Source organism: Lampris incognitus, chromosome 7 (genome assembly GCF_029633865.1).
Source record: "Lampris incognitus isolate fLamInc1 chromosome 7, fLamInc1.hap2, whole genome shotgun sequence".
NCBI classification, from domain to species: Eukaryota; Metazoa; Chordata; class Actinopteri; order Lampriformes; family Lampridae; genus Lampris; species Lampris incognitus.
In genome coordinates, this window is record NC_079217.1 from 34,463,225 (window position 1) to 34,487,318 (window position 24,094).

Below are 24,094 nucleotides of genomic sequence, written 5' to 3' on the forward strand. Positions count from 1 at the left end.
GAGACAGCTCTAGTTAAGGTTACTAATGACCTACTGCTGACTGCAGACAGAGGTGATTGCTCGATTTTAGTTCTTGTAGACTTAAGTGCTGCCTTTGACACAGCAGATCACAGCATCCTCTTACATAGCTTAGAGACTTGGGTTGACATCAAGGGCTCAGCTTTTAGTTTATTACACTCTTGCCTCTCCAACAGTACTTTTTCTGTTGTTCTGGGTAACTACTTTCTCGATGGCTCAGTTGAGTTGTGGTGTTCCTCAAGGCTCCGTTCTTTGCCCCCTTCTGTTTTCTATATCAATGCTGCCCCTCATGATTTGTTTTACCATTTTTATGCTGACGACATTCAGTTATACATGCCACTAAAACCCACAGATGCTAGCGCCCTATCAAATCTCACAACTTGCATCTCTGACATTAAATCCTGGATGTCTGAAGATTTTCTGAAATGTAATGATGAGTCTGAGGTCATTGTGTTTGGTCCCCTAAATTCCATCAGACCTTTTGGTACTAATCTTGGTGGTCTGTCAGGTAGTCTTAAGCAGGCTGCTAGGAATCTTGGGGTAATATTTGATGCTAATCTTGGTTTTGATAGTCAAATCAAACATGTTGTTCAGGCATGCTTTCGCCAGCTCAAGTTAATCTCCAAAATTAGGTCATTTTATATCAATTGTCGATCTGCAAAAAGTTGTACATGCTTTTATTTTTTCTTGGCTTTACTATTGCAATGCCCTTTACTTGGGTATCAGCAAGGGCTCCCTCCACCGTCTGCAGTTGGTACAAAACACAGCTGCTTGGCTCATTACTGGGACAAAGAGGCATGACAATATCACCCCTGTGCTTGCCTCCCTACACTGGCTCCCTGTTATATTTTAAATTGATTTTAAATTTTCATTACTCACTTTTAAGGCCTTAAACACACTTGCTCTTAAATACATTTCTGAATTAATGACCTGGTATACACCCTCTCAACCATTTAGAGCCGCAAATGGAGCCCTGGTGTTATTCCCAGGTCTTGGTTTGTCACAAAGGGTGATCATGCTTTTGCTGTTAGAGTCCGCACACTATGGAACTCTCTACCTATTGAACTTAGACAAACCAAGTCTCTAGCTTCTTTTAAATCTCGTCTTAAAAATTGTCTTTTTGTGAAAGCTTTCACAAATGTTTGATATTTGTTTTTATCTATTCATCCATCCATTCATCCATTATCCAAACCGCTTATCCTGGTCTCAGGATCGTGGGATGCTGGAGCCTATCCCAGCAGTTATTGGCCGGCAGGCGGGGAGACATCCTGGACAGGCCGCCAGGCCATCATGGGGCCCACACCCACACCCACACACACACACACACACCTAGGGACAATTTAGTTCCTTGTTTAGTCCGCGGTGGCGTAGCGGTCTAAGCATCGGCTTGGTGTCGATGCAGTTGCCCACTGGGGACTGGGGTTCGCGCCCCGGTCTCATCAGATCTGACTATGGCCGGACTCGATGAAGCAGCAATCATTGGCAATGCTGTCTTCGGGAGGGGGGCGGAGTTGGCTTGTGTTCGTCATGTGAATGCGTCTCTGTGTGTGTCGGAAAAACAGTGGTTCGGCTTGGATTCGCCTTGTCACGGAAGTGGCGAGGCGTCTCCTTCGAGACTGCCGGCCGGAGAGATGCAGTTGGCGAATGCATGCAATACGAGGGTGGGTGTTTGAATTAAAATAGGGATCAATTGGCCACTAAATTGGGAGAAAAAAGGGAAAAATCAGAAATAAATTTTGAAAAAAAAAAAAAAAGTTTGATATTTGTTTTTATCTATTCATCCATCCATTCATCCATTATCCAAACCGCTTATCCTGGTCTCAGGATCGTGGGATGCTGGAGCCTATCCCAGCAGTTATTGGCCGGCAGGCGGGGAGACATCCTGGACAGGCCGCCAGGCCATCATGGGGCCCACACACACACCTAGGGACAATTTAGTTCAGCCAATTCACCTGACCTACATGGCTTTGGACTGTGGAAGGAAACCAGAGCACCCGAAGGAAACCCACGCAGACACGGGAGAACATGCAAACTCCACACAGAGGATGACCCGGATGACCCCCAAGGTTAGACTACCTTGAGGCTCGAACCCAGGACCTTCTTGCTGTGAGGCTACCGTGCCCTTTATTTATTCATACTGTTTTTATTTCTATTCCTACTTATTTGGTCTTATTCTCATTTTTGTCTTCTCTGGTTTTATTTCTTTGTAAAGCACTTTGTAACATTGTTTTAGAAAAGTGCTATATAGATAATAATTATTATTATTATCATCATTATTATTACTGTGCTGTCAGCAGTCGAGAAGAAGACGTTTGTGTAGTTGAGTTCAGTATGTACTGTCTCTTTAAGAGACCTCAGTGCTGATGATGTCATCTTGTGAAGTCTCGCGGGAACAAGGTAATCTCGCAGTAGTTTGTAGTAGCGGATAAGCGGGAGCATGGCAGATTATCTCTTCATGGCTTCAGTATTCGCTGACATCCTGCTATATTTCAGCCTTTGAGAGTATTGCTGGTGGGTTAAGTTAACATCTAGATCTCTATCTAATATTATATATTGTCATTTTGAGTTGGATGGCATTTTATATTGTATTCGTGTATAGTGTATGGAAACGGATGATTTGCTGTGGCGACCCTTAACAGGAGCAGCCAAAAGTAGTAGTAGTTGTAGTAGTAGTGTGTAGTGTATTGCGTGTGTTTGCTGATATTGCGCGGACATGAGAGTCAGCTAGACTTTAATTGTTGGTTATAAAACAACCTTTGAGTGTGTTTAAAATACTTACCTTTAATAATAATAGTGCATTTTATTTGTGGGCACCTTTCAAAACACTCAAGGACACCTCACAGAACACAGTAAAAAAAAAAAAACAGCACTGTATCAGACAGCGTAAAATCTAAACAAAGCAAGGTAGACAATAAAAAGTTAACACAACAGATAAGTATAAAATCAACATCCGCACAAAACTCAGTGAAGCGTGGATCAGACTGAATATGCCAGTTTGAAAAGGTGAGTTTTGAGATGGGATTTGAAGGTTGAAAGAGAGTCAAAGTTGTGAATTTCTTGCGGGAGAGAGTTCCATAGGCGGGGGGCAGAACGACTGAAGGCTCTAGTCCCCATGGTAGTCAAGCAGGCCGATAGTGTAGTGAGTTGGAGAGCAGAAGAGGCTCTGAGAGTGCGGGAGGGCGTGCGGATATGAAGGAGTTCAGAATGATAGGAAGGAGCTAAGTTATTAAGGGCCTTAAAGGTGAGGAGCAGGATCTTGAAGTCAATACGGTATAAAACAGGGAGCCAATGGAGTTGCTGAAGAACAGGAGTGATATGATCTATGGAAGGAGTTCTGGTAATGATACGGGCAGCTGAATTCTGGACCAGCTGAAGCTTACGAAGACACTGAAGGGAAGACTAAAGAGGATAGAATTACAGTAGTCAATACGGGATGTAACCAGGGTGTGAGTGAGTATGGCTGTGCTTTTAGGTGTAAGTGACGGCCGAAGATGATTAATATTACGTAGGTGGAAGTATGCAGACCGAGTAACACTGTTGATGTGGGCTTCAAAAGATAATGTGCTGTCCAGGATGACACCCAGCCTCTTAACCTGAGGCAATGGGGGAACTATAGAATTGTCAACAGTAAGAAAAAAACTATCAGTTTTGGCCAAAGTAGATTTAGTGCCAATTAAAAAGACCTCAGTTTTATCACTATTAAGTTTGAGGAAGTGGTATGAAAACCAGGATTTAATTTCTAATAAGCAGTCAGGAAGGGATGTGGGTGGAAGAGTGGAGGTAGGTTTGGTGGATAGATAAAGCTGGGTGTCATCCGCGTAGCAGTGAAATTGAATGCCAAATTTCCTGAAAATGTGGCCAAGAGGTAGTAGGTAAATTACTATTGCTATCATTACTACTACTATGACTATCTATGTACACTACCGTTCAAAAGTTTGGGATCACCCAAACAATTTCGTGTTTTCCATGAAAAGTCACACTTATTCACCACCATATGTTGTGAAATTAATAGAAAATAGAGTCAAGACATTGACAAGGTTAGAAATAATGATTTGTATTTGAAATAAGATTTTTTTTACATCAAACTTTGCTTTCGTCAAAGAATCCTCCATTTGCAGCAATTACAGCATTGCAGACCTTTGGCATTCTAGCTGTTAATTTGTTGAGGTAATCTGGAGAAATTGCACCCCACGCTTCCAGAAGCAGCTCCCACAAGTTGGATTGGTTGGATGGGCACTTCTTTGAGCAGATTGAGTTTCTGGAGCATCACATTTGTGGGGTCAATTAAACGCTCAAAATGGCCAGAAAAAGAGAACTTTCATCTGAAACTCGACAGTCTATTCTTGTTCTTAGAAATGAAGGCTATTCCATGCGAGAAATTGCTAAGAAATTGAAGATTTCCTACACCGGTGTGTACTACTCCCTTCAGAGGACAGCACAAACAGGCTCTAACAGGTACTATTTAATGAAGATGCCAGTTGGGGACCTGTGAGGCGTCTGTTTCTCAAACTAGAGACTCTAATGTACTTATCTTCTTGCTCAGTTGTGCAACGCGGCCTCCCACTTCTTTTTCTACTCTGGTTAGAGCCTGTTTGTGCTGTCCTCTGAAGGGAGTAGTACACACCGGTGTAGGAAATCTTCAATTTCTTAGCAATTTCTCGCATGAAATAGCCTTCATTTCTAAGAACAAGAATAGACTGTCGAGTTTCAGATGAAAGTTCTCTTTTTCTGGCCATTTTGAGCGTTTAATTGACCCCACAAATGTGATGCTCCAGAAACTCAATCTGCTCAAAGAAGTGCCCATCCAACCAATCCAACTTGTGGGAGCTGCTTCTGGAAGCGTGGGGTGCAATTTCTCCAGATTACCTCAACAAATTAACAGCTAGAATGCCAAAGGTCTGCAATGCTGTAATTGCTGCAAATGGAGGATTCTTTGACGAAAGCAAAGTTTGATGTAAAAAAAATCTTATTTCAAATACAAATCATTATTTCTAACCTTGTCAATGTCTTGACTCTATTTTCTATTAATTTCACAACATATGGTGGTGAATAAGTGTGACTTTTCATGGAAAACACGAAATTGTTTGGGTGATCCCAAACTTTTGAACGGTAGTGTATATAGTATTTATGTGTATGTAGGTGTGTGTATATGCATATGTTTCATTATCTCTTCCAGTTGTCTCTACTTGTTGCTTATGTTTTAAATTATGTATGTGTATTTGTTTTCCTTGGCTCAGGAGCTGCTGGTTTTGTCTTTTATTGAGAGTTTTGATTTTGTGTGTGTGTGTGTGTGTGTGTATCTATGTATGTAAGTATGAATATAGTATGTATTTGTATATTGTGTATATGTATGTAGGTGTGTGTATATGCATGTTTCATTATTTATCTCTTGCAAATGTCCCTAATTGTTGCTTATGTTTTAAAGTGTATGTGTATGCACAAGTTTTCATGTTTCATCATTTGCCTCTTGCATTTGTTCTCTAATGCTGCCTATGTTTTGAATTTCTTCACCCTGAAAAGCACTTTTTGCTTATTGCTTGGAAAGTTCTGTTTAAATTAAATTATTATGATTATTACTAGTGGGCAAGAGCTGCTTTACCTCCTATAGATGCATAGATATAAGTTAGATTGAAAGCATGCTGCATCATATTTTATAATGATGATGATTTATTTCAAAATATTCAAACTTATTTAAGATTCAATTCAAAATGCTCATAAGTCATGAGCACTTAACAGTTCTGTCCTTTGGACAGAATTTGCTTGTAAAAGCTAACACTTGCTAACACTTTGGGGTGGTGCAGTGGTTAGGGCGGTCGCCTCACAGCAACAGGGTCCTTGGTTCAAGCCCTGGGATAGTCCAACCTTGGAGGTCGTTCCAGGTTGTCCTTTGTGTGGCGTTGGGTTTCCTCCTGGTGCTCTGGTTTCCTCCCACAGTCCAAAGACATGTAGGTCAGGTGAATTGGCCATACTAAATTTGTGTGTGTGTGTGTGTGTGTGTGTGTGTGTGTGTGTGTGTGTGTGTGTGTGTGTGTGTGTGTGTGTGTGTGTGTGTGTGTGTGTGTGTGTGTGTGTGTGTGAGAGAGAGCGCCCTGTGCTGGACTGGCAGCCTGTCCAGGGTGGCTCCCCACCTGCCGCCAAATGACTGCTGGGATAGGCTCCAGCATCCCCGCGACCCTGAAAGCAGGATAAGTGGTTTGGATAATGGATGGAATGGATTAATGATTATTATGACTACTACTGCCAAAACCTCCTCTTCTACTACTACTACTACTACCACCACCACTACTACCATCGCCACTACGACTACTATTACCACTACTACAGAAAGAAAGAAGAAAGAAAGCCACTTTATTTTGTCATTGTATCATTACAATGAAATTCATTCTCTGTATTTAACCTATCCTATTCTGTAGGAGCAGTGGGCAGCTATAGCACCCAGCGACCAGCTCCAGTTCTTCTTTCCATTGCCTTCCTCAGGGGCACAGACAGGATTAATAACCCAAACCTGCATGTCTTTTTGATGGTGGGAGGAAACCAGAGCACCCAGAGGAAACCCACGCAGACACGGGGAGAACATGTAAACTCCACAGAGAAAGGACCTGGGATGGCCTGGGGTTAGAACCCAGGACCTTCTTGCTGTGAGGCAACAGTGTTTTTTTTCTCTTTTATTTTGTAGAAAAAAAAATCAAAATACAACATACATATTTTTAAAAAATAGGGAAATAAAAGCTCTCCAACACAGCAAGCTCTACAGAATCAAAGAGGATAAAAATTAAAACTTTAAACACAGACAAGACAGAAAATAGTGAGGTAACCTGCAGGCTTTGGCATGGCTTTCAGCCTACAGCCGCCCCTGGACTACTACTACCACCAGCACTAATACTACTACTACCACCAGCACTACTATGACTACTACTACTATTACTACCACCACGACTTTGACTACCACTATTACTGCGACTACTACTGCTGCTACCACTACAACTACCAACTACTACTATGACTACCACTATTACTTCCACCAACTACTACTTTGACTACCACTACTATTTCCACCAATTATTACTACTACTACTACTACTACTATGACTAGTGTTACTGCTACTCCTATCGCCACAGTTCTGTGCAAAAACGATAGTATCCATAATTCTCATAGTAAATTTGACAAAACATTATGTCCCTGCTGATTGAACTTGACTATATACATGCAGTCCTGAATGCCTATGTGTCGAAGTGTTCTTGTCCACAGGCATGCCATAAATACCAAAAAAGAAAAAGAAAAAAAGTTAACCCCCACACACATTGGTGAGAGACAGTCTCATTCTTGTCTGTGCTGGCGGCAAAGACCCTCACCTCATCCAAATGTCCTGTGGCTACAGTAACACCAGAAATTGGTAGAGCAAAATTTATTGGCGTGTCCTTGCTGTACAAGAGGCTTGTCGACCAATTAAGTTAATGAAACAAAGTCATACCATCTGCTCCTGCTTCACGACCGACTACAAACCATGCAGCAAATTTTTGTGTAGCAATTTGTATCATGGCAGAGCACAACTGTATAAAATTGGATGAGGTGACTGCTGAAATGATAGCTTCCTCCATTTTGGACTCTCCTCTCCCCTTCACAGGTCAACAAAGTCAAAGCGGTTTTGCTTCCAGTCAAAAGTGCAATTTTACATGTCAAAGGTTCACCGCATTTCAACTATACGTTTACTGGAAGGGAATCTGTTCATTTGAATGGATTCGCTGTCATAATTGCCAGTGTAACCGTGGCCTATTTCTGAACATCTTTCAAAAATGAGCAAGGGGTGGAGTACAGCTGACATGGGCTGATGTTCCTCTTTAATCTTCACCAGATTATATCTTTTAACCAGATTGAGTGTAAACGGCAAACAAGATTATTTCCCAGAATTTATAGAAACTGTACTAGTGTCAGTCACATACACTTAAATTGTAGATGACTTGCAGATACTGAAAAGATGGCAAACAGCAGGGCATGAGTTTAGTGTGTGTGAAGGACCCCGGATGGCATGTTTAACGTATCAGACAGCGGGCTTTTTGTAAACTGAAACACATGGGAGAAAGTCCGCTAGTGTGAAACTACAGTGAGCTAAGTAGGGCCACCATTGATTTGTAATGGGAGAATACTGCCTGCCGCCTTGCTTTTCCTCCCACTTTGCTGTGACGCTGAGCAAAGTTCCCACCTTTTGATGAATTCCTGAGAAAATGGGCTGGGCCTGGGAGGCTATTGGACTTGGGATAAAGGAAAGGAAACTGATCATAAGAGGATCCTATAATTTACACAGGGTGAGGAAAATGGGACGGGGCAAAATAAAAAGGTGCAAGGGAAGAGAAAGTGATGAAAAGCTGGAATGGACAGAATGGGTGAAAAAGAGAGCTGGGGACTGACCTCTCCACATGACTGGAGTCACAAGAATGGGGGTGTGTTCCTGGCTTGCTATTGGTCAACGCTTCCCAGATGGTCACCTGGACACAGAGAGCAAGATAAAAAGCCAGTGAAAAATGGTGGCTGGTTTACCAACCTCCAACTTCTGTAAATCCCTCATTTAAAGGCTGCTGTAACCACATAGAACCTCTTTTTAATACCCAAGACTGACACAGCAGGCTGTTAATATTATGAACTGCATGTACATCAACTGGAAATGTGATTTGAACCAAGAGTGGCACAATTTCAAAATCTTTAAAGCTGCTGTAGGTAACTTTCTGTTAACACCATTTTGTCATATTTGGTGAAATTCCCAGACATGTATCCATCAAATAAATGCCTTGTGAATAAATCCAGTCTCTCTGGCTCCTCCTGAGACTTTATTCTGATTTTCCAAAAAACATTTGGTCCAAATTAAACGACCAATCACTGCTAAGGAGCATCCATAACTCAATGTCAATCATGTCATGTCAACATGCAAGGCAGCCCGTTACTTGGAAACTATGATCTTTACAAAAACTTCACCTCAATGTAAATCAGTGCTCAACAATGTTGGAGTGACAAAGATATTTGCTGAAAAACTCTTAGATTACATCTGCAAATATTTTACTGTCTTCATGGCATCAATACGGATCTTTGACTGAGGTCATCACACAAGGTGTGTGTACTTTGGAAATAGCGATCTTTATAATTACTTCGCCTATAAGTAAAACAGTACTTCACAACCACAATACTAGTGTAACTAAGAGATTCGCTCAGAAAAATATTTTTACTTGAATAGATTATTGCCTGGTGGCCTGTCCAGGTTGTCTCCCCGCCCAATGACTGCTGGGATAGGCTCCAGCATCCCCGCGACCCTGAGAGTAGGATAAGCGGTTTGGATAATGGATGGATTGATCGATGGATAGATTATCAATGACAATAAGAACTTTGCCAATTTCGACGGGCAAACTAATGCATATGCATGAAACTGGTTCATAGGGCGGGGATACAGGAGGGAAGCAGGAAGTAGATCAGGGGGAGTGGATTTTTTGGGGATGTGTCAAAATTTCTCACCTTTCCAAGATTACCTACAGTGGATTTAACATCCTTGATCTTAAATTAGCACTTATTAAAATTCAATAAAACTAATATTCTCTTATCAAAACATGTCACTTGAGTCAAGCTTTATATGGATGAATGTCTATTGGACTTTTGCTGCAGAAAAAAGCACACAGTCATGCTTTTTTGCTGTGAATGATATACTTTTTTTCTTCTGAACTTCCAATGTGCATTTATACAAACCCCAATTCCAATGAAGTTGGGACGTTGTGTAAAACATGAATAAAAACAGAATACAATGATTTGCAAATCCTTTTTGACTTATATTCAGTTGAATACACTACAAAGACAAGATATTTAATGTTCAAACTGATAAACTTTATTGTCTTTTTGCAAATATTCACTCATTTTGAATTTGATGCCTGCAACACGTTCCAAAGAAGCTGGGACAGGGTCATGTTTACCACTGTATTATGGACTGTAGATGATGAAATCCCTAAATTCCATGCAATTGTACATTGAGAAACTTTGTTTTTAAACTGTTGGACTATTTGCTCACGCCGTTGTTCACAAAGTGGTGAACCTCGCCCCATCCTTGCTTGTGAACGACTAAACCTTTCGAGGATGCTCCTTTTATACCCAGTCATGACACTCACCTGTTTCCAATTAACCTGTTCACCTGTGGAATGTTCCAAACAGGTGTTTTTTGAGCATTTCTCAACTTTCCCAGTCTTTTGTTGCTGCTGTCCCAGCTTCTTTGGAACGTGTTGCAGCCATCAAATTCAAAATGAGTGAATATTTGCAAAAAACAATAAAGTTTATAAGTTTGAACATTAAATATCTTGTCTTTGTAGTGTATTTAATTGAATATAGGTCGAAAAGGATTTGCAAATCATTGTATTCTGTTTTTATTCACATTTTACACAACTTCATTGGAATTGGGGTTTGTATATTCATTCATTCATTTATCCATTCATTTGAAATTGTACCTGATCGTACTCAGAGCCAGCCTCGAGCAGACTCTGCTGTATGGCGAACTGTAGCAGATCCTCCTCCTCTTCTCTTATGTTGTCCCTCTGCTTGCCTCCCTGCATGCTGTAGCCCGGCGGGGGCTCGAACACACTGGCAGGAATCTCTCCGGCTCGGCACGACACTGCAGCACATGCAGGGAGAGGAAGTGGTGTAGGATAACAGAGGGGATTCGGATATGATGGAAGGGGTAGCCATCGTGAATTAAAAGTGTAGAGTGGTGCAAAACTAAACTGTCTTTAATAATTTATGAGCGACAGATAGGGAAATGATCTGAGAGATAGAAAAATTTGTTCAGGGCCCGGAGATGAGCCTCGGAGATTAATGAGGTACCTGCAAAAATCAATACCTTCAGGTGTGTCCTTAAATATGTATTTTAAAGTGTAAACAAATCCATTCGTATTTCCCACAGGAGAGCTACTGTTGATAAGATATTCTATTACGCTAGAGGATATACATTTATACACCATAAGTCAAGGTCGTGCATTTCCTCTAGATACCACCAAAAATTTCAAGCAACTTCCTCGATAGACAGTAAATTATTGCCGCATTGCTATAAGTTTTTTATCAAGGTGATATGATATGAGCGACTCATATTAATACACATAATTCAAAAAAACATTACACAGATTCTCACTGATGAAAAACTATCATGCGAATATAATTTCGTCTAAAGTAAACATTAATTCAGTTCAATTCAAAGTCACTGGTGCAACTTTAAATATGAATTGGATTTAGCAGGAAGTTATTTGGGGATATAGTAAAAGTTTTATAAAGATCTATCACAGAAGTTGGCAAAATTAGTAGAAGTAGTAGTAATGGTAGTAGTGATAATAATAATAATTCATTTTATTTGTAGAGTGTGTTTCAAAATACTCAAAGGTGCTTTACACATGATAAAATAAACATAAAAGCAACACACCAAAAACAAAGTACACAACATTAGTCCTACATTAAAAGCAATTCGGAAGAGGTGAGTTTTAATTAATGATGTGAACATGGACAGGTTGGTGCAGTCTCTGAGGTGTTTGGGGAGATTTCCAGAGTGAGGGGGCAGCTATGGAGAAGGCTCTGTCACCTCAGGTCTGGTGCTTGGTCCTGTGTGGTGGAGACAGGAGATTGGCATCAGAGGAGCAGAGGCTGCCTGACGGAAGGAGTGTTGTAGTGGAGCAGGTTAAAGCCTGGTTATGGAGGACTTTGTGAGTGAGGAGAAGGACTTTGAATTGGAGCCGTTGTGGGACAGGGAGCCAGTGGAGGTTCTGAAGGACAGAGGTGATGTGGTCACGGGAGTGGGTGGGCAGGCGGGCAGCTGAGTTCTGGATGTACTGAAGTTTGTTTAGGATGTTGGATGATGAGCCAGGCAATTCTGGATGTGATGACGGCATGGATCAGGGTTTCAGTAGCAAAGAAGGAGAGTGATGAGCGGAGATGAGCTATGTTTCTTAGATGGAAAAAGGCACTTCTGGTGATTTGATTGTCGTGGTGTTCAAAGGAGAGGCTGCTGTCAAAAATGATTCTAAGGTTGTGGATGTGTTGGGAGGGGGACAGAGTGGAGTTATCAATGGTAAGGCAGAAGTTGTGAGTGATTTTGGCAAGGGATTTGGGCCTGATGATGATCATGTCAGATTTATCAAAATTTAGTTTGAGGAATTTGGCTTGCATCCATGATTTGATTTCATTGAGGCAGTTGGACAGACTGAAGTAAGTTGTAGTGGCGATGGAGATGTAGAGTTGGATGTCATCGGCGTAACAGTGGAAGTGGAGACCATGACGACATGTGATGTTACACAAGGGCAGCATGTAAAGGATGAACAGGAGAGGACCAAGCACCGACTCAGGGGAACATCTTGGGACAGAGGAGCAGCAAAGAGGTGCAGTTGTTGATGCTGATGAACTGTTGTCTGTTTGTGACTTTAGCCAGGAGAGGGCAGTACCAGTGATGTTGAAGGAGGATTCAAGGCAGGAGAGAAGAATGGTGTGGTTGATGGTGTCAAAAGCTGCAGTGAGGTCAAGGAGGATGAGAATTCTGAGGTGGCAAGAGTCTGCAGAGAGAAGGTTGTTCATGACTTTAAGGAGGGCTGTTTCTGTGCTGTGGAAACCAGATTGAATTGGTTCGAACAGGTCATTGTAGATGAGGTGAACTTTGAGTTGGGAGGTGACAACACATCCCAGTATTTTTGACAGAAAGGGGAGATTGGAGATGGGTCAGAAATTGCTCATGATATCAGCGTTGAGTCCAGATTTTTTTAGGGTAAGGCTGACAGCAGCCAGTTTAAGTGTATGGAGGACTGGACCAGAGCTGAACGAGGACGTGTTGATTTCTCTGATGAGTGAGGAGTTAGCTGGGAGACAGTCAATTTTAGTTTGGATAAATGAAAGGAAAGAGTTGCACTTGTTCACTGTGACGGAAATGGAGATATTGTCACTGGGTTTGAGAAGTTTGTTTATTGTGGAAAAGAGAGCCTTGGGGTTGGTGGAGCCAGGGTGTATGAGGTGTGAGTAGTAGGTGGACCAGGCTGTGATGAGAGTGTCTTTGTGTTGTTGAAAGTAGTCTGTGTAGGCTTGGAGGTACACTGTTAAACCAGTTTTCTTGTAAAGTCTTTCGAGCTGGTGCTTATAGGATTTCATCTGATGGAGTTCAGGAGTATACCAGGGAGCTGAGTGTGTGAATGAGACTGTTTTGGTTTTAATGGAGGCCAACTGATCAAGACAGGAAGATATTATAAAACAGGAGTCATTATGATAATTGACAAGATCGGAGGGATTATGAGACAGCGGGGGAGGCGAGGCAGACATTTTACTGGCAAGAGAAGCAGGAAGAGCTGAGGGGGAGATAGATTTGAGATTTCTGAAGGATACTATGTGTGTGATTTTTGGGATGGGAATAGGAATGTCAGTGTCCATGGTGATTACCAGGTGGTCAGAGCATTGAGGTTTAGACTGGAGAGTTGATGTTTTGTGAGACCAGTGAAGCAGACCAAATCCAGGATGTGACCACGGCTGTGAGTGGGGAAGCTGCTACTCATTGTAGCAGTTCCAGGGATTCTATGGCAGATTTACAGTCAATGCCATCAATGTGGACATCAAAATCACCCAAAAGCAGAATGGAAGGTGCGACGGCACATAGGTGGGTCAGAAAATCAGAGAAGTCCTCAGGGCGTCCAGATGGCATAGCGGTCTACCATTGCCTACCAACATGGGGATCGCCAGTTTGAATCCCCGTGTTACCTCCAGCTTGGTCAGGCTTCCCTACAGACACAATTGGCCATGTCTGTGGGTGGGAAGCTGGATGTGGGTATGTGTTCTGGTCACTGCACTAGCGCCTCCTCTGGTTGGTCGGGGCACCTGTTCGGGGGGGAGGGGGAACTGGGTGAAAAGCGGGATCCTCCCACGTGCTACGTCCCCCTGGCGAAACGCCTCACTGTCAGGGGAAAAAAAGTGGCTGGTGACTCCACATGTATCAGAGGAGCCATGTGGTAGTCTGCAGCCCTCCCCAGATCGTGAGAGGGGGTGGAGCAGCGACCAGGATGGCTTGGAAGAGTGGGGTAATTGGCCAGATACAATTGGGGAGAAAAAGGGGGGGGGATCCGGGGGCAGTATGTAACGGTAGTGACCAAGGGAGTGGGACCAGAGAGTTTGAAGGTAAGGTGTTCGAATGAATGTTCAGTGATGCCTCATTTGGAAATCTTTCTGATGGAGGCACTCAAGGAGGACACCTTATTGTTTTAATGGGGGGAAATGGAAAGTTCTCACCCCTTTCGTGGCAGTCAAAGAGAGTTGAGAGGATTGTGTGCAGCACACTTGCAGGCGAAACATTGGCAGTGTCAGATAGAGTTGATAATGCCATCTTACTGGCTATACTCTTCTCTGAACTGACTAATGGTGATGCTGAAAATGCTGCACCAATAACCTGTGTCACAGACAATCATTCACTGGCTGATGCACTGAAGTCAACAAGTTCAGTCACTGAGAAAAGACTCCGTCTGGAAATAAGCAGCATTAAAGAACTTATCCAAACCCAAAAGGTTGAGCGAGTCCTTTGGTACAACACAAAAGAACAACTTGCAGACTATCTTACCATAAAAGGGGCTTCAGCTCTCCAGTTACTTACTGGAGTGAAGGACTAAGTGAAGGACAACGGAAACTTGGTTAAGAACAAAATCTCTCTGAGTCACAAGTTATGACTTTTGTTTTGTTAATTGTTATGTTGTATGCATGTTCTATGTCTTTTGTTGTTTACAAAAACAGGTCACAAGGGTCCAGCTGAGTACTGGGAATAAGTGCAGTTTTTTTTTTCCAAGAGAGAGGGAGTTTGTTAAGTTACAGGTACTAATATTGTAGAATGGTTGCAGTATATCCAGAAGGCCAAATAATGGCCTGTGTGAAAGTATACATGTTATCATGTATTGGGAGTAAGGGGGAGCCTTTATTATGAAGGTGCAGGAAAGGAAGTGTGTTGTTGTTTTATGCACGGTGTGTTATGTGAACATGGCGGTCGCTAATAAAGAAGTTGTCGAGTAAAACATCCTCTTTTCCAGTAACAAACAGCAGCAACACCACCTCCCCACCCCTCAAGAAGAGGTTTGTCAATACATGTGAATTCTGTAGGTGTGGTCTGGTTTAGTGAAAGATAGTCAAGGGGTTTATGTCAGGTTTCGGGGAGGCAGAGGAAATCAAGATTACTGTCGGTTATAAATTCATTCAGAATGAGGCTTTTGAGTGAATGCGTGTCGAGCAAAATCAGGTTCAGATGACGTTGCTTTATGATAGGTTGTGAGTAGCTCACTTCATGAGTAAGCAATACTGTTGTACAATGTCAGAAAGCCAACACGTTACCAAGTAATATTACAACCTGTTTCATATTTGGTAAGAAAAATAAAATCTAAAACCTCCAAATAATTTTGCAAAGTTCGTTTTTATATTGTAAGCATAAGTGTGTTTTAGAGAAGTTGAAAAATACAAAGTGCAAACACTGAGTTCCAGAAAACTAGTAGAATTCTGAGTTCTTGACATCTGGACCTTGTATTGTCATGGCCATCATGAAATGACTCTGTTCAACTCTCCAAATTGGTCCAATGGCTTATTTTAAGTGTAACTCATGCAGGTTCTTATTTGAGAGTGGCATAGTGTAAATCGGAGTGTTGTGATTATCTGCTTGTCCTCCCCCCCCCCACACACACACACAAACAAAACTGCTGTGTGTGCTTTAGTGTTTTTCTCACTAGTGGAGCTGGAGCTGGAGACGCTGGAGGAGTCGCTGCCTGGAGAAGGGGCGTCTGTCCTGGGGGTCTCTCTCTGTCCACTCCCTTCCCCGACCTCTGTGTCACCTCGTACACCCGTCCCCTCCTCGCAGCCATTCAGGTTGCTGAAGGTGATCCGAGCATTTAGGATGTGGTAGATGGGGATCTCTACAGGGAGGAGGAGAAAGAGAGAGACAGAATTAATATTTACATTCCTCCAATCCCTCCTAGTTTCCACCTTACTTCTACCCCTCTCTCTGTCTCTGTCTCAACCCTCAAATCATCTTTTATTGGTTTTCTCATCTCCCACTTAATCAGCTATGCTTTTTTTTTTCTTCACCCACCCCTTCTTCCTCCGTTCCTCTTCTCACCAATTCCTCCCTAGCATTACACATGAGACGGACCATCCGCCCGTTCACTTGCTTATCCGTCCACCTCATGCTCTCCTCTCTCACCTATCTTGACAGGGAAGCCGGGCGGCAGACGCAGAGTGATGAAGTCACGGAGCTTGGCGAACAGGGCGTTAGAGATAGCCATTAGGTCAATGATAGGTGCCACTTGTTCCGCCAGGGACAGAGGATGGGATTCACACAGCCACAGCTTTGCTTTGAACCTGGAGACACACATATGTGCACAGGTATGCATGCACACACGCACATCCACACACACACACACACACACACACATATATATATATATATATATATATATATATATATATATATATATATATATATATATATATATATATATACAGGCACACACACACACAGACGATGTAGAATAGGTAAGCTAACGACGGCATACCAAGGAAAGAGATTGTGGATGACACTGCACTATACAACTAAATACAAATGATACTTAAACTCCACTAAGCCGACTATAATTGCTGCAATTTATGTCCTTGATCCAGAAATTAGTTCCTTGACCAGAAATACACAGAGGCATTGATTATATCTCCTAACAACAACTGTCTGCAAGCTGGTGAGTTGTGTTTCAATTGGAAACAATTAATGCTTGTATTTTCGCCAATAACGAACAGCGGACTGGAAGTCAGCTCTTAAACCTCAAAAGACTTCATCTCCATGATGTGCCGTTGCTGGATATATAGATGACTTAGGACCAATATGAATGACTACTGGCAATGAAAGACAAATAAATAGCTAATTGTAAGGAAACAAAACAGTTTAAGATAGAAGGTTTGTACTGGGAGTTCAAGTGTTACTGGCTTCAATTCCAAGACCCAATTCTGCCTTAAACCTGGCAGCATGCTCCACAGAAAGCTATTGAAAACTAGCTACAACATCATGACACAGCACAATGAATGGTTGCCAAAAAATGTGCCTTTGTGGTTGTTTCTGTCCTTGAAAATAAATATAAACACCTACATGAATTGAAGAGAAAAACATTCAGACTAAGGGAGCTATTCCATAACCCCAGAGCCCAGTTTTTTAATTGCTGAGTTGCCTCCTTTCTTTTCGCCTTTCTTTATGTCTTAGTGAAGAGATTCTGCAGGGTTTTGTAGCTTTTTTCATCCTATTGCTTATGAACAGAGATACCACAGATGTGGGTCATCAAGTAAAAAGTCCTATGATACCATTCAACTAGCATTCTCTGTGTTTATCTGTCCATGTCCTGTTTGGTTGTTTAACTCTACTGGTTTGTAGAAATCTTCCGTGTGTGTGTGTGTGTGTGTGTGTGTGTGTGTGTGTGTGTGTGTGTGTGTGTGTGTGTGTGTGTGTGTGTGTGTGTGTGTGTGTGTGTGTGTGTGTGTGTGTGTGTGTGTGTGTGTGTGTGTGTGTGTGTGTGTGTGTGTGTGTTTGAGTTGTACATGTGTCTCTGCCAGTCAGGTACAGGTGTGATGCTTCTTGTCTTTTCTTTGTCGATCACTCTGTCAAGTTTGGCACTTCGAGGAGAGATCATGGAGTGGCTGATCTTGTATATGTGCATTTCTGCCTGTGCATTTGTCTGCCTGTCTATGTCAGGCTTTTTGTCAGTCTGTCACCTCTGGGTCTTGGTGGTGAGCTGACAGGGGTGGCCAATGTCCCTCTGAGCAAGAGATAGACTGGGGTTGAAGTACTCCTCAGCAGTCAGTGCCGACGGGTTGGTCACCGCAGGACATGACATCTGGGTCACAAGGGCCTGTAACCATGGTCGGGATGGAGGCAAAGCAGAAAGAGCAGGAAGAGAGAGAGGAAAGGCCGAGAGAACAGAGATGGACAAGGATGGTGAGAAAAACCAAGACTGCCTGTTCTTTTTGTGAAACAGGCTGACCAGATGTTTTTGCGGATAAGCTAAGATCCCTTGTTGTTTTCAGCTCTTGACTTGCCAGCATAGCACAGCAGCAATGAATATGAGTAGGCGTGTAGTTCTTACTGTCTACACACAACATATCCTGAAGTCACTGCAATGTAAAAAATCATTTTTATAACCATCCAAATAATATCCATTCAGGTTTTTGGCCAAGTTAATTTAAACAGTACACCACATGAGCTGCGCATTTGCACAGAACACCTATGGCGGTTCTTCAAGCCTTGTTATTCGGTTACCATACCAAAAAGCCACCCCTTCCCCCAAGACGGAACATCATTTTTGGTCCTGTTCATTTGTTTGTGTGTTAATTAAAGCTCAAAATGTATTTGCTCTAAGTAAAGGAAAATGGCATATAGTATGGGATATACCATCCCAGAGGGCTCCCATTGAAGTTCTAATAAAATTGGGTCAAGTTCATAGTGAAAAAGTCGCCAAAAAATAAAAAAAGTTTGTTTTTCCATTATTTGGTAAAAACAAATTGTCCAATTAACTTTAAACTAGAGTCAAAATGTTAATTTGGCCTTTTCTAAGATAATGTAATTGTATCCATTGCTCCAGTAAAAAAAAAAAAAATTTCCAAGATTGGTTTGGCCCAGGGGTCAAGTGTTCATATAAAGATGGATAAAAGAAAGAGGGAAGCAAGGGAGAAAAAGGAGAATGAAGGTATGAGTCATTGGTGACTCCATAGCAAAAGCCAAGAACTGTATTAATATTTATGAGCAGATCATAGTTTTTGAGTGAATCTTATCTTGTACAGGCACACTGTCCGACTGATGTGAGTGAGTCATGAGCCGTGATGCTGCCCCTTACACAGTGGGCCTTTCTACTGTGGGAGGTGGTGCTGATTGTAACTTGATGATGATGATGAGGATTGTGATATTTTATCTATTCTCAAAAGAGAATGTTTTTTATTTGGAGGCCAGCTAAGAACAGTGCTGGTAGGGATTCAGTGTCTCGCTCAAAGATACTGCAGATACTTCCAGTCATGAGGCATTGAGCCCAGGCCCTCTGGTTGAAAGACTGTTTCCTTGGTCCTTTGCACAGCTTATGACTATGCCACCAAGGAATATTGATGATGATTGAAATGATGATGATGATGATGTGTTGCCTTTGATTCCTGATGACATTCCTAATCTATCCCAGCATACACATTGTCAGAAACCAAAACCTTGGCAACAAATAATCTCTCCTCTCACCCCATTGTTGGGCCCCATGTGTTGCTCCGCAATCCCCAGGAAGTTCTGCAGTGGTGTCTTCCCACCTGGACAGGGCCACACAGCAGTGATCAGTTAGACAGAGAAAAACTAGTTTAAAACACAAAGAGATGAACAATTCCTTGCTTCCACTTAGGACATTATGTTTACTTAACCTAAATGAAACAAAGCTTTCCCAGAAGAACATCGGTAAACTTGTTGAGCACAACATCTGTACTCTAACCATCCTCTCTTTACAGCGGCAACCATATTTCATTCTGAATTGCATTAATACAATGAATGCATAAAGTGACAGAATTATTAATGTACATATGTATACATGTGTGTACAAGTGATGTGTACAGTGTAATTGATGACCCACTGTAGACTTTGCATCTTAGTACAAACTATGACAATATGTAATTTGTTATCATGGTTTGGCACCAAAGTTGGCCGCAGTTGAAATGTTTCTGAGGCTTACTACATGGGGATTTCTATAGCAGAGGACAAAAACACAAATCTCAGAGGAACACTGCTGTGAAGTGGAAAAAAACCTAAATACCTACATCTGCAACTAAATAACAACAGCCTACACTAAATGTTTCCACGCTTTTTCATATGGTGACCTCTCAGTAACTTGTGCAATAAAATAAGCAATAAATAACCATTACCTGCCAAAAAGTGAGGTAATTACCTAACAATCCTCTCTATCTTGCGCACCACTGCAGTATTCCACTTTTCAGTCTTTGATCAGGACCTACTAATGTTCAAATGAAACAGACGAGGCATGTCAATATGAAACAACGTGTTTATTGCCAACATCCACCAACCCACCTGGATGCCTGCTAAGACCCATTTGTGGGTCCTGATCCATCATTTGAAAACCACTGGCCTGCATCATTAAAAGTGAAATAGAGTCAAAAACTCACATGGGAGTTTTAATATTGTAAATAAATTGTAAAAAATTTTTTAAATATAGGGGCATCCCAGAAGGTTTCTCAACAAACCCCTTCATACATTTGCATGAATTGTTTTTCCCATTGACCTATGACATATGGGGTCTCTTCATCAAGAATTAGTACATTGTAAATGTGTAGTGAGGAACTGTAACTTGCTTTCTGACTTCATTTGGATCATCAACTTACTTATGATGAATGACTTGTTTCTTGATTGTAGGAATAATCATCAGCTGTTTCTCATTTTACTGAGATGTGTGACAAATGTGAGCAGGGAGGAACACACAAAAACACGTCCTGTTTGTTATGAATTGTCCATGAATCGATTATGCTAATGAACGTGCTGAATGGTGCATCCACTTGCGTGCAAGGATGTTTGACCAATAGGTGGTCCTCCTCCTGCCTCTTGAGCCTTTGGATGTCTTGGACTACACAAAGCAGATCAAATTCCCATCAAGTTGACTCAGGAATCAGGAACAATTTATTTGTAATTTCATATTATGTTCCACGTACACAAAAGAAACAAAATTCCGTTTCTCCCAGCCCACAGCAGTGCAGCACAAAAACATATATCCAGAAACCTCCAAAAACAACACCACCAAAAACATACAAAAAACAGAGAACAAAGCAAAAAAACAATTAAAAAAAAAAACAGCCAACAACACAGTCCACCCAGTGCAACACAGTCCAAAAACTCCACCGTCCAGAAAACAAATGCAAGCCAGGATTACTGTCAGAACTGCCGGTCTGCATGGGCTAGCAATTAGCCTAGCGTGACCCACCTCCACGTCCCATCAAAACCCCCTTGGTGTTTCCCCCTCAGGCGCAGTTCCAGGCAGGGCCACAGTCCCTGGGCCTATCGGATGCAGCAGACCAGGTTCCCCCAGCCGATCCAATGCCAGCTCTCCAACCAGACACCCTCGACACACCTCCCCTGCACTCCACATGGCGGCACAGACAGAGAAAAATTCTGCACAGTCGACGCTAGGCGAGGCCACCACCAGACCACCTCAGTGTTTCCTTTTGGGCAGGGCCGTGGGCTAGCAGTTAGCTTAGCCTGCCTTGCGTCTATGTCCCGTCAGACCACCCTCAGTGTTTCCTCTTTGGGCCCAAAGGACGCAGCAGACCAAGCTCTCTCAGCCAATCCAGCACCAGCTCTCCCAGCCAAGCGAAATTGACGATCAAAATAAAAACTTCACACAATGACACAAATTTATATGCAGACGTGGACAAAGACACTGCATAATCAGCAATGGATGAGGCCGGTGCAAACGCAAGTCCGCGCCACCATCTTCCCACACCAGAAGCCTAGCAACACAGAACTGGCCATAACAGTGCAGATGGAGTGCTGGAATTACAGCTGACTGGATGCTTATACCGCCTTCTGAATATCTGTAACTTCCGTTTTAAAACTACTTTTCAAGACAGAGTTAAACAGTATTTTACACTGAATACAAAGATGTTGGAAGATAAGCACAAAGGGAGGACAAATGAAGGTTGTGTTGATTATGACAGGTCAACAACACTAAGCGTTTACAGGAAGTCTTTTCCTCATGCATCTTACCAGATGGGGATCATAACCTGGGGATGTTGAACACTCAGAGGACTGAGTGACGGCTAATCCTGGCTGACAGCAGCAGCCCAGGGATGGGGAAGACTGCTAATCTGGTTTGATTTATGACCTGAACCAGAAAACGAGCCAAGTCTTCTGGATGAATGTTAAAGGCTGTTAAACCGGAGCCCCTGGTTGATCCATCCGAGCTCTGCTAAAGAGGGATTACTCACCAGGGACCGATTTCCTGAAAAACATCTTACATCTTAGACTGTCTCTCCCCAGTCAGTCAGAACAGAACAAAGGTGGTTTGGCAAAACATGAACCAGAATTAACAAATGTTGTAGCTGTGACACAAACCCAGCCACTGAGGATGCACAAGCCAGTGCATCCTTAGTGCCGGTCCCAAGCCCGGACAAATGGGGAGGGTTGCGTCAGGAAGGGCATCCGGCGTAAAATCTTTGCCAAATCAAATATGCGGATCATAAATAAGACTTACATACCGGATCGGTCGAGGCCCGGGTTACCAACGACCGCCACCAGTACTGTTAACCAGCAGGGTGTCGGTGGAAACTATGCTACTGTTGGGCGAAGGAGAAGGAGAGGGGGAAGGCATGTCCAGAGGCAGTTAGAGAGGAGGAAGGGTAGGCATGTGGAGGTGAGAGTTGGAACTTTGAATGTTGGCACTATGACTGGTAAAGGGAGAGAGCTGGCTGACATGATGGAAAGAAGAAAGGTAGGCATACTGTGTGTGCAAGAGACCAGGTGGAAGGGGAGTAAGGCCAGGAGTATCGGAGGTGGGTTCAAACTCTTCTACCATGGTGTGAATGGGAGGAGTAATGGGGTAGGGGTAATTCTGAAGGAAGAGTATGTCAAGAGCGTGCTGGAGGTGAAGAGAGTGTCAGACAGAGTGATGAGTATGAAGCTGGAAATTGAAGGTTTATTGCCGAATGTTATCAGCGCATATGCCCCGCAAGTTGGGTGTGAGATGGATGAAAAAGAAGAATTCTGGAGTGAGTTGGACGACATGGTGGAGAGGGTACCCAAGGAGGAGAGAGTGGTGATTGGAGCGGACTTCAATGGACATGTTGGTGAAGGGAACAGAGGTGATGAGGAGGTGATGGGAAGGTATGGAGTCAAGAAGAGAAATGTGGAAGGACAGATGGTGGTCGATTTTGCAAAAAGGATGGAAATGGCTGTGGTGAATACATATTTCAAGAAGAGGGAGGAACACAGGGTGACATACAACAGTGGAGGAAAGTGCACACAGGTGGACTATATCTTATGTAGAAGGCGCCATCTAAAAGGGATTGGAGACTGCAAGGTGGTGACGGGAGAACGTAGCTAGGCAGCATCGGATGGTGGTCTGTAGGATGACTTTGGAGACCAAGAAGAGGAAGCGAGTGAAGACACAGCCGAAGATCAAATGGTGGAAGTTGAAGAAGGGAGACTGTTGTGTGGAGTTCAGGCAGGAGTTAAGACAGGCACTGGGTGGTAGTGAAGAGTTGCCAGATGGCTGGACAACAACTGCAGAAATAGTGAGGGAGACAGCTAGGAAGGTACTTGGTGTGTCATCAGGACATAGGAAGGAAGACAAGGAGACTTGGTGGTGGAATGAGGAAGTACAGCAAATTATACAGAGGAAAAGGTTGGCAAAGAAGAAGTGGGATAGTAAGAGAGATGAAGAAAGTAGACAGGAGTACAAGGAGATGCAGCGTAAAGCAAAGAGAGAGGTGGCAAAGGCAAAGGAAAAGGCGTATGGTGAGTTGTATGACAGATTAGACACTAAGGAAGGAGAAAAGGACTTGTACCGATTGGCTAGACAGAGGGACCAAGCTGCAAAGGATGTGCAGCAAGTTAGGGCGATCAAGGATAGAGATGGAAATGTGCTGACAAGCGAGGAGAGTGTGCTAAGAAGGTGGAAGGAATACTTTGAGGGGCTGATGAATGAAGAAAATGAGAGAGAGAGAGAAGGTTGGATGATGTAGGGATAGTGAATCAGGAAGTTCAGCGGATTAGCAAGGAGGAAGTAAGGGCAGCTACGAAGAGGATGAAGAGTGGAAAGGCAGTTGGTCCTGATGACATACCTGCGGAGGCATGGAGATGTTTAGGAGAGATGGCAGTGGAGTTTTTAACTAGATTGTTTAACACAATCCTGGAAAGTGAGAGGATGCCTGAGGAGTGGAGAAGAAGCATACTGGTACCGATTTTCAAGAACAAGGGCGATGTGCAGAACTGTAACAACTACAGAGGTATAAAGTTGATCAGCCACAGCATGAAGATTTGGGAAAGAGTAATAGAAGCTAGGT

At 42.8% G+C, this 24,094-nt stretch overlaps 1 protein-coding gene across 1 annotated transcript in view; it reads right to left on the minus strand.

Moving 5' to 3' along the window:
- Positions 1-24,094, minus strand: part of ankrd13b (ankyrin repeat domain 13B) — a 117,924-nt gene that overhangs the window by 10,317 nt on the left and 83,513 nt on the right. The window contains exons 9-14 of the mRNA XM_056283767.1: positions 19,281-19,345; positions 17,777-17,913; positions 16,227-16,384; positions 15,754-15,939; positions 10,492-10,655; positions 8,426-8,502 (exon numbers count right to left, since the gene is read on the minus strand). Coding sequence (XP_056139742.1) covers positions 8,426-8,502; positions 10,492-10,655; positions 15,754-15,939; positions 16,227-16,384; positions 17,777-17,913; positions 19,281-19,345 — 787 coding nt within the window. The remainder of the gene's footprint in view (positions 1-8,425; positions 8,503-10,491; positions 10,656-15,753; positions 15,940-16,226; positions 16,385-17,776; positions 17,914-19,280; positions 19,346-24,094) is intronic.